The sequence below is a fragment of the Hippoglossus hippoglossus genome, chromosome 9, assembly GCF_009819705.1.
Source record: "Hippoglossus hippoglossus isolate fHipHip1 chromosome 9, fHipHip1.pri, whole genome shotgun sequence".
Lineage (NCBI taxonomy): Eukaryota > Metazoa > Chordata > Actinopteri > Pleuronectiformes > Pleuronectidae > Hippoglossus > Hippoglossus hippoglossus.
Genome location: NC_047159.1, coordinates 13,862,351 through 13,877,337, shown reverse-complemented (window position 1 = coordinate 13,877,337; position 14,987 = coordinate 13,862,351). Strand labels below are relative to the sequence as shown.

The window sequence follows — 14,987 nt, the reverse complement described above, 5'->3', positions numbered from 1 at the left end:
ATTGAGATTATTTCTGCTTCAGCATGTTTTGTTGTCTGATTTTGCCTGCTAGAAGATTAGTTTCTACCGGTTAATTCAACAGATTTTTTACAAAATTTAACATATTTACAGGTTTTATCATGTTGTTTTTGGTCATGTCCCTAAATGCTTCTAAAAGCATTAATACATGATAGGGGTTTTCATTTCTAACAGTCGGTGTCTGTGTCCATGTGTACGGCGGGACCGGGCATACCTGTGGCTGGTGAATGTGTCTGTGTGTGTTTGAGTAGGACAGAGCCGGGGAGGGGAGGCGGGCGGCGGGGGTGAGGCGAGGAGGAGGAGACGCAGAGAGAGTGAAGTGAGCGGGGTTAGCAGTGGGGTGATAGGGATGTCAGGTAGTAAAAACTGAGATGAGGCAGAGCCCAGAAGTCTGTGGGGCCTGGAGATTTGCGCCTGCACTCGGGAGAGCAAACACAGGAGGCATCTGCAGGCAGCTGTGTGTACGTGTGTGTGTGTGTGTGTGTGTGTGTGTGTGTGTGTGTGTGTGTGTGTGTGTGTGTGTGTGTGTGTGTGTGTGTGTGTGTGTGTGTGTGTGAGAGAACAGGGGGGGAGGGGCTGCCGCCGCTGCTCAGGACAGGGGGGTGGGGGTGTGGAGCTGGGTGGTGGTGAGGAGAGAGCAAGGAGGCGGGGGTGGAGTGAACACAATCAGCCCTCTGTTTTCATAAGACTTGTGGTATGTGAGAGCAGAAACAAATGTGTTTAATTTAGGCCCTTTTTTCCCTCCCTCTTGCCTTCTCCACCATACACCCACTTATGCCCACCTCCGTTTCTCAAAACTGACTTTTTCCCTTGGAGATGCCTCAGTGCCTCTCCTGCCCCCGTCAGCTGCACTCGGGAAGAAGTTTTTAAGAAAAGAGCCAAGAAAAGCAAAAAAAAAAGGGGGAAACAATCACCCACTGTGCCCTGTCAGGGAAAAAAAAGAAAAACTCGTAGCAAATGTATTCAAAGTTACTCTCGGAGAGTGGGGGTAAATATTTATCTGGAAAAAACTGAAGAGTAGTATTATTTTTATGTCTTTGCAGAGACTTGATTGCTGTGCTGTGGTATTTGCCCTGTTCAGTGTGTGCTGGACTTATTATTGCCTCCTAAATGCCTTGGCAGCAAACTCCGTATTATATTGGTCACCCATGCTGTCTCCACTCAATTTGTGTTCGGTCATAAATGAAAAACTCAGGTCTCACTCTGGTGTCATTGGCGTAGACTTGGACGCGCAAAACACACAAATGCTTGCACACACACATTTGATTTCTAAGTTGAGCCTTACTGTAAACATCCAGCCAGCCTCTGCTAACCACCTCGAGTTCTGGAGTTAATTATACAGACGTTTACGGCTGTGAATTTCAATGAAACGGGGCTACTCCCCAAACAATAAAAAAAGTAGTGTTCCTGTGCGACTGGACAAACAATGCCACGGGACATGGAAGAGGAGGACGTCTTTTGACATTCGAGGTGTAGCCCGTCTTGACATCAGATCACACTGACACTGAGCGGAGCACCTTCCGCGACAATTGGAAGCAGATCTCCCAGGTACGGGAAACCGCATAACTGACTTCACATAATTGACTTGAATAGCTACGCACTCTCCTCTCTTGTCTTTATGAGATGGCCTTGCTCTCACCAGATGCATAATTATTTTCCTGTGTTTCTAATTATACAGTGAGTTTTATATGACCTGCTGTTGTGCCGTGTAACAGAATTACTCACTTATTCCTAAATTCAGCCTCAGTTTAAGGACTTTCCTGGAACTCCTGTCTGATTAGCAGTACCTGAAAATCCTTGAGGCAGACGAGCAACAATGGCGGCTTCGTTTAAAAACTCGTACGAGCTCTATGATAACACTCTGCAGGCAGGAAGCAATAACTTAGAATCTTGTCTTGCAAAAAGTAAGAAAGAAGAAAAATAAAGCCTGAAACAAATAATAGCTTGAGTTGCAAAAAAAATACAAACTCCTGCTGAAGTCGGAGCTCCCTCACTCACAGGGATAGAATGTTAAAGAAGCTTTTAAAGAGGGGGGGGGGGGGGTATCTTGGCCCTGTTCTCTGTTAATGCTGTTTTATTACTGAAACAGCAGTAAATTCACTCCCTGGACTTTTCAAATAAACCCAGCCTGGCCTTGTGCAGAATATGTATGAGGCACTCGACTGCTCTGTGAGAATTTCTGTGTTGAATCTTGGAAATCTTTTGTTCACAATGTGGACTACAATTTATATGCAGCATAGCACCGCTGCAAGAATAATATTGTGTTAATTTTGGAATAAAAAAAATCACCAGACCTACAATAGATTCTACCGTGCATCCTCTAAACCCCTAGAAGGGACCACTAGAAACTATACGTGTGCTTCATATAGACGTAGATGCAGCTTCGGGCCAAGTGTGGAACCATCTTGGAAAAACCTTGCCGCTGTGTTGTCGGGACCTCCCTCATGCTGCCTCCCCTCTCCTGCTCTTCTCTCTCCCTCTTTGCACTAATAGTTCTTTTGTGTACAAGGGCATGTTAAGAGGCCAATGAGCCTGGCCTTAATAGGGCCACGTTGCCATAGAAACCCCAGCACTCTGGATGTCTGACCTTTGACCCAGTTTTTTTTTACTGGCTGTGAAAAAGGGAGCAGGATGACCAACCAGGTCACAATAGACGCCCGGCGAATTGAGGGAGTAACCCTGTCATAGTCACTTAACTTCATTCCTCTATGGGCTAATGGACACTTCAAATGTGGTAGCCATTAGCAGAACGCTATTCCCACCGTAGCACCACCGGCTTGTGAGGGTTAATATCATGTAAACCAAGAGAATAGGGCGAGGATCCGAAAATGGGATAACAGTGGTTCTTATCGTTATTTAATGGGTGTCTGATTAAGTACTGCTGATCTACAGAAAACCAAAAATGATCCATGGTCAGAAAACCTTAACTCTGCTCAGCACCACAATGTTTGTATGTCTTGGTCTTTTAAGATAGTTTAATTAATAACTTCCTCCGTGACTAATCTGCTTACTTCATATTGAACCGGATAATAGGACACGGTCCCCATTCAGCGGCCCAGTAGTGCATCGCGGGTCTGACCAGCTGAGCCGCTTGTCGTTTCCCCATCAATTACACACTAATTAGCACAATGACTGCCGAGGTTTGCTTGAGAATTGTCAGTGCAATTGCTGCTAATGTTGGCAAACAATGAGCCTTACTGCAAACTCTAAGTCGAGGCGGGACCTACTTATCACGCAGCCTTTGTCCTGAAAAGCTTTTAATTGTGTTTCATGCATAGATCAGGTTGAGGTGTCAATGGCCCCGCATGAGCAGCAGATATCAGCAGAGAAAACCAGGGAGGGACTGTTGTGTCGGGGCCTGACTGGGCTATTGTATGGGGCTGTTGTTCATATGGGCAGGGGACAGTAATTAACACCTCGGCCAAACAGCAAGCTGTGTGGCCCATTTGTTTTCTGTTGGGGGGTAAAAGAAAACAATGGGGAGGGGTTCTCCACACAGTAGGTGATTGACATTATCTGCTGGAGCGATCCGCGGAGGCATTCCTGCTGCTCCGCTATTCACCACAAGTTGGGCGAAGCCATTTCACGAGCGTCAGGCCTCGTCTGAGCTGCCACTTTATACAGAGGCGCTCTTTTATTTGTTTAGTTGTTAGTCTGATTGTTTGCTCTTGATTGATTGAGTTAATCCAATTCAGCACACATGTCTAGACATATATCTGTTTTAGGTAGCCTTAATTATTAGGCTTTTCCCAAAGTCAGTCTATGTTTTTGAATTATTATTTCTATTTAACAAATAGAAGAAAAGTCTTATATATTTCCATTATTTTGTGGATTTAGTGGGATTATCACTTCAGCTCTGAAGGCGGCAGATAGAAGCTAGAAAAGTTTGGGATTTTTCTCTGTCCTTTTGGCAGCGGGTCTGACTTAGTTTGACAGCAAATGTCCAGACATCTGTCTCTGCTCCATGCTCTGATGTTGGCCTGCAGTATGGCACCACACACTTCAGAGATGACAAAGACTCTTGGCTTGGTTTTCCTCCGCTCTGTGAGAGCGATGTAACAATTAGAACCCAGCTCTGGCAGGCCACATGCCCCAGAGCATATGTTGTATTCTCTCTGTACGAAAAACCAAAGGGCTCCAGTGCAGCTTCTTTGGAAAATTTCAGTGGCATCGCTGCCACCTTTGTCGCATCTGGGTCCTGTAAAAGTAGCACATTCTACTGATGTCTATTCTGAGTGTTGGAGGCAGCAGGGAAGCCTGGAAGACAATTAGAGAGCTACAGAAATGGATCAGCTAAACCTCACTTTAGCTGCACATTTCTTTCAGTTCTCCGTCCGAGTCTATTTACCACAGCTCCCATGCTGAAACAGACATTGCTATGAGTCCCGGCCATATGTGTGTATTTGTTTCTAATAAGATAAGGGCCTGTGTAAAGCATTACTAAATGTCTTGCAGTTAAATTGGTTTTAGTTTTATGTTTCAATCTTTTACAGTATTTAAATCCAGTCGTTATAAATCCTGTAGCTCTGTTCTAACTTTTCTCTCACACTTCCCTTTTTCTTGTCACCCTAACACTGAGAAAGTTTTCGCTGTGCAGCACAGCCTGCAATTCCTCGCCTTTTGTTTCCTGAAACAACTCGTAGACCCACACACCCTCCCTCCCTCCCTCTCTGTCTCATGTGTTAGTGAGCGGTGCGCTCGCTGCTCTGGTCTGGACTGAAGCTAATGTGACAGTGTGCGGCTGGCATTACCTGGCTGGATGTTTCAGGGAGTGTGTGAACCGTTGCTCCACAGGGCACACTGGCAATTAAAAGAAAAGTAGACGCTCAGAAAAAAAAGTGCCTGGGGGCATGTTCCTCAGTCCTGGCAGAAGCTGTCAAATAAGGGATGGATTGGGTGGGAGAGCAGGGGTGGGCACGGCTGGGCTCGACCAAACGCTCACAATAGCACTTGTTTCATTTGTGGAAGGACTCATGATTGACATAGATTAGACAGAGAAAACTGCATTGTTTTGGATTTTCTCTCTGGAGAGTAGCATTCATTAGGCACCCTGCACACAGCGGAGTAAAGTTTCAATAGGGAGCTTGCAGCCTCTAAAAGCAACTGCCTCCTGACAGTTGTATGGACTTGGGCCCATTAGTTGGAACCTACGATTCAGCCTTGAGCAGTATAGTGAAAATGAAGAGGGCTGATGTCAACTCTAAGAATTCCCCCCTTTTTTCGAAGGGAAAAAGGGTCCCCTTCCCCCTGCCTCAGAGCGCTGTTGGACCCCAGCTGTCAGGAAACAATACCCTCTGCCTGCTCCGACAAACTCATTCCTGAAAATGTTTTTTTTCTCCCTCCTCTCCCTTTTCCTCCCTCCTGCCATAATGTCTTTTCCATTTTTAACCCACAGCCATCCAAGCTTCCTTCCTCCTTACAAATCCTGAGTGATGAATGAACTTTTAAAAATCAGATCCTGAATGCATGACTCCACCGGTTTACTTGTTTGTCATCATTTATCCTGCAGTGACTTTTGAAAAGTGGACAAAGCTTTGCATGTGTCCTTTAAGAGGGTTTGCCACTAATATGTGTGTCAGTTTCTTGTCTTTCCATTCGTCAGATGTTTGCTTTGGGTGGACGCCAAACTGTTTGTGCACAGGAATTTATAAGCGCAATGCTATGCAAATGACAGGGATAGTAAACACTGCAAAATGAATGCAGTGGACGCTGGGTGAGATTGTGCAACCACCTCATATACTCAGAATTCACTGCTCGTGACAAACTTTCATGCCCAAAAGGCAACATGAATAATAAACCGTGATACTTTTATTTGTCTAGAATAAACAGAGTTGAATGAGCAAAGCATTACCTACAATAGGAAACCCATTTAATTAATTTGAAATTGTACCAGGGAGAAAATCCACATGCATGACAAGCTGCTGTATCCGGTATTTAAAGTGATTCATAAACCAGATGGTTGAGCCGTGCTTTTGGAGCTCCGGCTTCATGCTATCTTCATCGCTGGAGAATGAAAAAAAAAGAGAGAGGAAGAAAAAAAAAGTTCAGCTTCTTGTATCGAGCTGTAAATCACAAAAACCTAGCTCCGACGCCATGTCACGGCAGCGGCAAATATGCAGGCAGCAGCAATAATGAGACCAACTGTGGTGGAAATCTTTGTGACAAGTTTGAAAAAAAGAGAGGGAAGGCAAACACTTTCACAACATCTTATGATAACTTTGATACATGTGTGAAATACAGTAATACTGACAGGAGGAGGAACGGTGTCCGGGGTCAAATGGCCCACCCGATTGAGTCGGACAGACAGGTGTTACCTTCGAGGCCACAGCGCAACCTTTTTCGCGGCTGCTGCGTAGATGGGGCTTCCTTCCAGCTGTCTCTTCCCACCCCCTCAGCGATGGGCGCCCACAGCTGGCCTCCTGTTTTTCCTTGACAAACGGCAATTTCACAGTCTACCAGTCCGATGTGTTCACATCGTTCTCCCTGCTCTCCCCCGTGCCAGAAATGACTGTCTGACTCCAGCAGCAATGTGGCTCTCATACAGGTGTCTGCTGGAGCTCTCTGCGGGTTTGACACCATTCATAGCACTTTTCCACGCTCTATGAAAAGATGCAATCCCTGTGGTCCAGTAATTTTTAAATTTTAAGGAGTGATTTTCTGCACTTTTGACTCTTTTGGCCGTTGGTTTTAATATCGTTCCTATTTTCCCCCCAGATTTTATTACTGTGCATGTTTTCCCTGCAGTGTGTCTGGTTTTGTTGTTTAACTCTGCTCCTTTCCTCTCACCCGCAGTACCTGCAGATGAAGTGGCCTCTTTTGGACGTTCCCGGATCTGTAGGACTAAAAGACTCCCGCTCCCCAACACCAGGACATTTAGTAAGAGGACATTTTTTGATTATGACAAGATCAGTTAAGTTAAGATCAAGTTTCTTGTGTGGTTTTGATTCAGTGCACGCATCAGAAAGATTGTGTGTTGAGTAAGCTGCACAAAGTGGGTTTGGCGAAAGAGAAACATGGCTGGTTGGAGGAAATTCCCATAATTTCCACATTAAAATTTCACACACCAAATAACTGAACCATGGTGGTCAAAAACTTTATGAATCGGAACACCAGCAAAATCTCACTGTTTAGCTTTCCCTCATTTTGTGGCACTAATAAAATGTTTCCCTCAGGCTACTTGCATCGGGACGTTAATCCAATTATCAAACAAATCATGTCAACTTATTGGGAGGAATCCATTTACTGTAAACCATATCAATTCTGTAATCAAACTATCACCATAATGTGGTTACTCGCAATAATTAAGTTGTAGTGTGCATGTAAATGTGCTGGTTCCCACCCATGCACCGTTACAGCACCCGCAGGCCAACTGCTGAACAGTCTGTCTGTCTCTGCCACATTAACTCCACCATAAATCTCTCAAGTGTGAACCTCCCTGCCTGAACTTCCCCACGCAGGTGTGAACTAGTCATCACGGTGTCTCACTCCAGTCAGACAATGCAGGGCCTCAGCAGACCTGTTTGGTTAGTGGCCGTGCTGAGGGACGTGTGTTTGGGATTCAAAAACATCAGATAACACGACGCATCTATCTCAACATCTCACTGGCTCGATTGTATCAGGGCGTTTTTCTTGTTGGGGGAGTCATGTCAAACGGTGCGTGGAGCCGAAAGCCACGATCACTACACTTTAGTAATAAGAAACGTTGCGGCTCAGCCCCTTGACCTAACATACCCTGGCTAGACGCGCTCGCCGAGCTTGTGGTTGAATCCCTGCATCTGCAGCGATGCACATGACAAAGTCCTCATTCAGCGCAGTCAATAGGATCTTGTTGTGATGGGGACAAAGTTTGCTCATGGGAATCCGGGACAGACTTAAGTCTCAATGGAAACCAATTAAAGATATTTAATTAGAATAACTGCTGACCTTCCAGTGACACTGTTGATTTTTCCCGGAGAAACAGTCAAGTCAATTTTATTTACATAGCGACAATTCATAACAGAAGTTGTCTCAGGGCACGAAGCGCAGGTCTAGACCATACATACAGCGTTAAACCAGATTTTGAAATATAAGAATCGACATTGTCGGGAGATATAGAATCAAGATATAGAATAAAAAGTCTAAAAAAGTGAGTATGGTAATAACAAGTGTATTTGAAGGAAATGAAAGCACAGCAATGACTGAGTTGTCTGCTGGATTGTTTCTCTTTACTTTTCATGTGGCTCTGTGTTTCTTTTCTTCGTTTATTTTTTGGCCTTCATCTCTGCGAACGTCACTGAACCAGAAAAATCAATACAGATAGAAACATTGTTGAGGACTGTAGAAAACAGTTTTCTGAATAATAAGTAGCCTTCACTTTGTGCACATAAATACAGAAACAGACAAGATTGGAGCAGTTGTTCTTTTGCTTCTTGCATGTATATTGAAAAATGCTTGTACATGGGAAGTAATATATTCTTAAACAGGATCTAAGGCATCATAAGGAGGCGTCTTCGTATCTTTGATTTTAACACTGTTAAAGTTAATACTTTAACTTTTAACGTGTCATTTATTATAACGATTTTACAGATTTTATCGCAGTTTGATGAGACAGCTTTAATGGGCAGCCTGAGGCAGAGAAATATGAGATAACATCATTGTCTTAAAACTAAGGCTACACTGTAATTTAAAAGCAGTACAAAATGTGAGGAAGTTCACTGAAAGTGTAACAGTTTCCATAATGTGAACTAAAAGAAGGAAGTCCCCATGCTTGATCTGCTGACCTGTTAGCAGAGGGTCATTTGATGTGTTGTGGGAAAGGATAATACTGGGGTACAGAGGGTAGAGAGTGAAGCACCCCGGCTCTGCCCTTACCCCCCACTCTGGGCCAGGAGCCCACATGCCCCTCTGGTGTGCGGCTGCCGCTGACAGGGAGCCAGGCTGATTATGTGCTCATTACTCTAGCCGAGGAGAGAGAGAGAGGGAGATGTGGGAGGGGAGCAGCAGGCTGGCTCCCCAGGCCTCCAGTCTCCCCAGGCCCCAACACTGCACTAATGAGAGCAGAGGGAGCGGATGGGCACACGTTGGGGGCCAGGGATTACTGCCCAGGGCCAAGAGGAGCCGGAGAGAGAGACCTGGGGAGAGGCGGTGAGGAGACACCAGCAGGGACTCCTGAAGCAGACCTGTTCTCCTGCAGTCGTTCTGCGAGCACGGGTTCAATCTGATGTTGTGTTTTAATGACAGACGGACATGGTTTGGTATATCTTGTCGAGGGACATATTTTGTTTGCAAGTTTGTGTTGCATAATGATAGCTCCCTGAGAAGGGCAGTCAAATTCATAAATCTCAGACAATGCTGATATTAGATTTTTTTTGTGAATGGTATCATCTCACATATGTCCGTGGAGATCAATTGAATTATTGTTGCTTAATTTAAATTGATTTCTGCTAATTCTGGCAAATATATAACAAGAGGAGACAATGTAAAAATGGAGAGCGGAGCATTCGGTGTGGACGAAGAGTCCAGGGAAGGAATGTCCTGTCACTGTGCAGATTGGCTCCATAAGGCCTGTATGCTAATCGGAGCCTGCTCCGGCCTGAGATCCTCAATTATTCAACAGACAGGTTTGTTTAGCATTCACTTGGTATTGCTTTTGGTAGTAATGCTGCTGGTGGTGGTGTTAGTGTGGTAGGGTGGGAGCTTTGCTATGAATCACAACACACCCCACCGTGCAGGCACACACACATGCATTCACGCACACATGTGTCCAGCACCCCCAAAACCCCCCATATCAGCTCCTGTGTTCAGAGGGCTGCCTTCTAATGAATAATATATCAAAGGTGCTGCAGGGCTCGGTGATGCAGTATGAGGAACTTGTCAGCCCATCAGTAGTGGCCGAGCTCGGCCTGGGAGCAGAGGAGAGTAGAGGAGGAAGCAGAGGTGGTGCGGCTGTCCGAAATATCCGCCTCTCCTCCTCATCTTTCACAACGTACCCGATTCACAGTCATTAACCGTCTGCTGATAATGATGTCTGATCTGCGTGTACTCCCCTCACTGAAGTCATTCAGTCGATCGCAGTAATCTGTCCACAAGACCCTTTCTCCGTGTCATTACCGACTACACTGACTGCTACTGTTGCGCCAGATCCGAAGGAGCTGTGACTCTTTAATGAGGCAGAAATGACCCGAGTGCCAGTCTCTCTCTCTCACCTATCAGATCACGATGCGCTCAAATATGTGCTGATCTTCACTTGACAGGGACACAAGAATCCCCCCCTTTGTTTCAGCGGTGTCCAGAGTAATAAAGCCAACGAGGGACCTGGTCCTGTCAGCATGTCATAAGTCACTTAGTCACCGAATTGTTTAAGTGAATGGAAGTGACAAGGCCGAGAGCAGCATTCCATGGATGCCTTTTGTTCCCGGCATGTGTCTGGTGCAGTCGTCTGCTCTCATCAGGGCTGCAGGACAGTTTAAGTCCAGATATTAACTGAAAAAGATGCATTTTTTCCCCCCTTCTCTCAAAGCGATACATACACTTGCTTTTGACCTATATCCGTTCGGTTAGACTTTTGACTGGGAGTCTGGTGAGATTTTCTCGTTTTGCATTAGGCAGCGAACAACCGGGATCCATCATGAAATCAAAGGCTTTGGGAGGACTGAACTGAATACTGATCTGAGGCCTGCAGCCCTGCTGGGCCACTGCAGAGACAAGATCCTCTTCAGAGATGGAATAAGGAGCCAGTGCTTTGATTCCAGCCAAACTCAGAAATGAACAAATCTGGGATCGCAGCGCCAGTGAAATTGCAGAGACGCTGTTTATTTGCAGCAGAAAATAATGTTTCAAAAATATTTATTAGCACAGTAGATCCCAGTAAGATTAGTTTGTGTTTGTGTCCATATTCGCTGTGCGGATTTTCTTAACCCTCTCTATTGATTTAATGACCACTGGGGATATTCACAGCAGTAATATGACGCCGCTCCGCTCTGTATTATTCTAACCTAGAATATTCCTGCCACTGACCTTTTCGGAGGCGATGACCAGACGCCGAGCCCACGTTGTCAGTGATGAATGACATAGTTGGGTATGGTTGATTTTAAAGACATACGACACGGTCTGTCCCCTCTCACGTCCGCTTCCTGTTGGCGTTGACAAACAAGGCTTGGATTTCTCAGCATGCCAGGCATTCTTTTCACCCTGTCTTTCCTGGAGTTTTGAAAGGCCTCTGAGCCTCCCACCCAGAATCGCCGAGCATAAAGCCACACAAAGCTGCGGGGTTATTCAGTTTGTTCTAAGCTCTCTTCCCCATCGGCTGTTTGCCTAGTAATTCAATTCAGATGTGCAGGATCCAAAAACATGTTTGCTTGAATGAAATCCACCCCTCCACCCACATTGACCAAGGACTGTGCTTTTCTTAGCGCCATTCCAAGTTGGACAGCCAAATGAGGTACTGCCACCTCGGCCTTTTTAGCATCAAACCCTCTTAAGAGACAGACATCTTTTCTCTGCATCGGCTCAGCAACTTTTAGCCGTGTGTGTTTTTTTCTTCTTTTAAACATTCCTGTTACTATGTCCAGTGGCTCTAAGACTTGTTCTCTGTGTTTTTACTCGCTGGCTGTGAGGTATGCGCCACTGCAGACATGTTTGCAACAAGCGCGTCTGTGTAAAGGGCATGATTTCTGTCTGTCGATGCAGATACCATCTGGTTCCAGGTTGGGCTTTATCCCTCCTATCACGTCGATGTTGTTTATATTTAAAACACGGCTCATGTTCCTTGTGGTTTCCTTATTACACTTTGCTAGTGGGTCATGAAACCAGACGTATGAAGCTGTCATGGGGTGGAGGAATATTACCTCTACACATAAGGCAAGTGAAAGAAGCCATTGATACATAAGTGTTTAGGTTTAAGTCACGATTGAGCCATTAGTCTAGTTCTTCAGTTTTACTGAACCATATCTCAGAGCTCCGGAGAAGTAGATTTATTCAAATTAGTTTTTGAAATTATCCAAATTTTGATTTATTTAATTAAAAATTATTAAATGTTTGATATGGCCTTTATTTCTCAGAAACAAACAAGTAGGGTAAAAGTCAGAATAGTTTTTCCCTCCACACTTTGTCGTGCTGCTGAAGTGAAATAGCAGCCCAGAGTTGAAACTAGTGCCTGCAAACTTAGACACATGTTACAAGCACACGATTGGTGTATTCCAGGATATGAATAATGAATGGACATCATTTCAAATTCTCACAGAACTGCTTCCCAAAATGTGTTGGCACCCAGGTCTAGAGGTCTCGAACAGCGCTCACAATATAGGGAAAAAGCAGGCGTATTGTACATGAAGTGGAACAACAAAGCACAACTTAAATATACATGACATGTGGGACCTGGGATTTCAACACTATCTCTGCCACGAAGCTTTATCAAAGCCTTTTTCTGTGTTGTGTGAAACCACCGTTATGTGACCTCATATGATCTAAAGGCCAATTTATACATTTGTATTAAAGAGCCAGGTATTCTACAATGTAGCCTCACATGCACCTCTGTAGGCTACATCCATATTAAACTCTGCAGCAGTGATAATGCCCGTCCATTCTAACAAACCTGAAAATATGTGACACATGACCGTGTTGGTTGCTTAAGAAAGGAAGAAAGCAGAAAATACTAAGAACGATAAAAAAAAACCAATGGTGAAAAGTAAGATTGGGGATTCATTCTCTTGGACCGATGATGAGGTGGAACTGTCACTGACAGTAAGTGTTTTTGACTGATAAGAACCAGGAAGAATCAGGAAGCGAATACAGACGACTGCATTACTGTTTCCAATCATCTCATCCATACTACAACACAGCCGAGTTTTGGGACCTGTAGTGTTTCCAAACTTTTTCTGCGCTCGAAAACTCCGGCGTAAACAGCAAGAGCGATGCATTTTAAAACTACCATTAGTGTGGATGAAGCCTTAGAAATGTAACTGAACCTCGAACTCAAAAACTAAATCCCCCCAATGGTCGCACACACCTTCTCATCTCCTTGTCCTTATCTCTTTCAGTAATTTCACTAAAAGTAACTTTTAATAGTTATTATGTTATGTTATTTAAGTATATAATAGCCCCAACTCAATCATGATCTGCTCAGTTTGAAGTGCACACATAATGACATAGAAACCTCGTCGCACACCAGTGTTCTGGTGGTGTAAGCTCACAAAGGTGTAGGCCGCTTGCTTAGTCGACGGCGTTGATCCAGTGCAGAAGCATAAAGCAGTCTTAAGTCTGGAGAAGCCAACAAAGAAAAACAACTACTCCTGAGCAAAGTGTTCTTAATATAGCCATGTGTAGCACCGGTAAATATTTTCTTCACTCCAACTGGAATTACCAGAATCAAAGCGTGCTTTAGACATGGGAGAAACCAAGTGAGTAAAAGATTTAAAAGGAGGAAAAGGTTGGACCCAAAAAAAAAGTGGAATGAAAAAAAAAAGCTACACTTTGGAACAATTCTGAGCAGCGTGAGGCAGGAGAGTGTACAGACGTCTCAATGCGAACCTTGTTCCCGAGCAGACCACGTTGGGGAGAAACGAGAGGTTGGGAAGGGGGTGGGGGAGGGATGTTGAAGAAAGGTTAGCTTGGAGGAACAAGACTCCTTTCTCCCCCACCACACCCCCCACCCCAGCCCCCACCCGTTGACCCTCCCATGTGACAAGTTGAGCCAACAAGTGCTCCATTCAGCCAGGCAGCGAGAGGAAATGACTGCGAGGCTGAGCGCTGCCTAATGAAAGTAGAGACGCTGGTTATTATTATTGTCTTCATCATCTTTGTCCCAGTTTTATTGCTGGTTGGACGTCGACCAGGATCCGAACTTATTTCAGAAAGTGTTGTTGAACTGTGTAAAAGATCCACACAGTTTCATCTATCTACTCTCTGGTCTTCACCTCTTATCTGCAGTTACACAGGATTTTTAGTGTTTTTATAAGACTTGGGTCGCCTGTGGTATAACGTTGCGGTGCGATCCACCCATGGGTGTCTGCTTATTTCCGTCGAGAGGCTGCTGTGAGACTGAGTGGGAGATGATGTCTCCACTTGTTTATGGGTATTCAGTTTACCTTCGCCTGATTGTGTTTGTTTGTGGCCTGCTGGTGTGACTTCTGGACTCTGTGGCACCGTTGTTTTTCTTGCTGGACTGAACAAACAGTTTGCTCCTCAGCTAAATAACTGTAATGCTCTTGGCATGTGTCTGTAAGGCTTTTGAGTGTTCCTTGGTGCTGGTCCAGATTGCATCACAGGGCTGGTCACACGCACAGACTGTGATGTTTACCATGGTGGGCACACACACACACACACACACACACACACACACACACACACACACACACACACACACACACACACACGTGATGACCTATTTACTTCATACGTCTCTTTTGGACAATGCTCACCAGAAATCATGTGCAGTATGAGATAATAATGTACTTGTTTCAGCAAAGTAACTCTGTTCACTCTGTTTTGAGTGTCGTGTCCGACTCTGGCGCTTATTAACTGTCTGTTCTCCTCTTCCTCAACAGTCCAACAAAGTCCCAGTGGTGCAGCACGCCCACCACGTCCACCCACTGACGCCGCTCATCACCTACAGCAATGAACACTTCTCCCCCGGCACGCCGCCGTCACACCTCTCCCCAGAGATCCTCGACCCAAAGACAGGTGACGTCTCATCGATTCACTTGCCTCCACACGGAAAATCTTACAGTGACAATTAAACTTGACTTGAAATGTGGCTGTAAAAATGTTAGTTTCTTTTTTCTCAGAGGCTTAAGCTCTTTTCAGTTACCATGACTTCAGATAGTGATGAAAAGACACAGCAGACAAAAGCATTGAATCATCGACAGAAAACTGCATTGAGTTGAAACTAAAGTGAACTAACGAGCCTGACAGGGTCATGGAGCAGGTTTCTGTGGACAGTCGGTTGCTTTTCCTCCACCTTGAAATCACCATAGAGAATTCACCACATCGTC

General features: G+C 45.0%; 1 protein-coding gene across 2 annotated transcripts in view; it reads left to right on the top strand.

Annotated features, from left to right (window-relative positions):
• tcf7l1b (transcription factor 7 like 1b) overlaps window positions 1-14,987 on the top strand; it is a 34,377-nt gene that overhangs the window by 14,256 nt on the left and 5,134 nt on the right. For both annotated transcript variants that reach the window (XM_034595372.1, XM_034595371.1), the window contains exons 4-5: window positions 6,811-6,894; window positions 14,541-14,676. In XM_034595372.1, coding sequence (XP_034451263.1) covers window positions 6,811-6,894; window positions 14,541-14,676 — 220 coding nt within the window. The remainder of the gene's footprint in view (window positions 1-6,810; window positions 6,895-14,540; window positions 14,677-14,987) is intronic.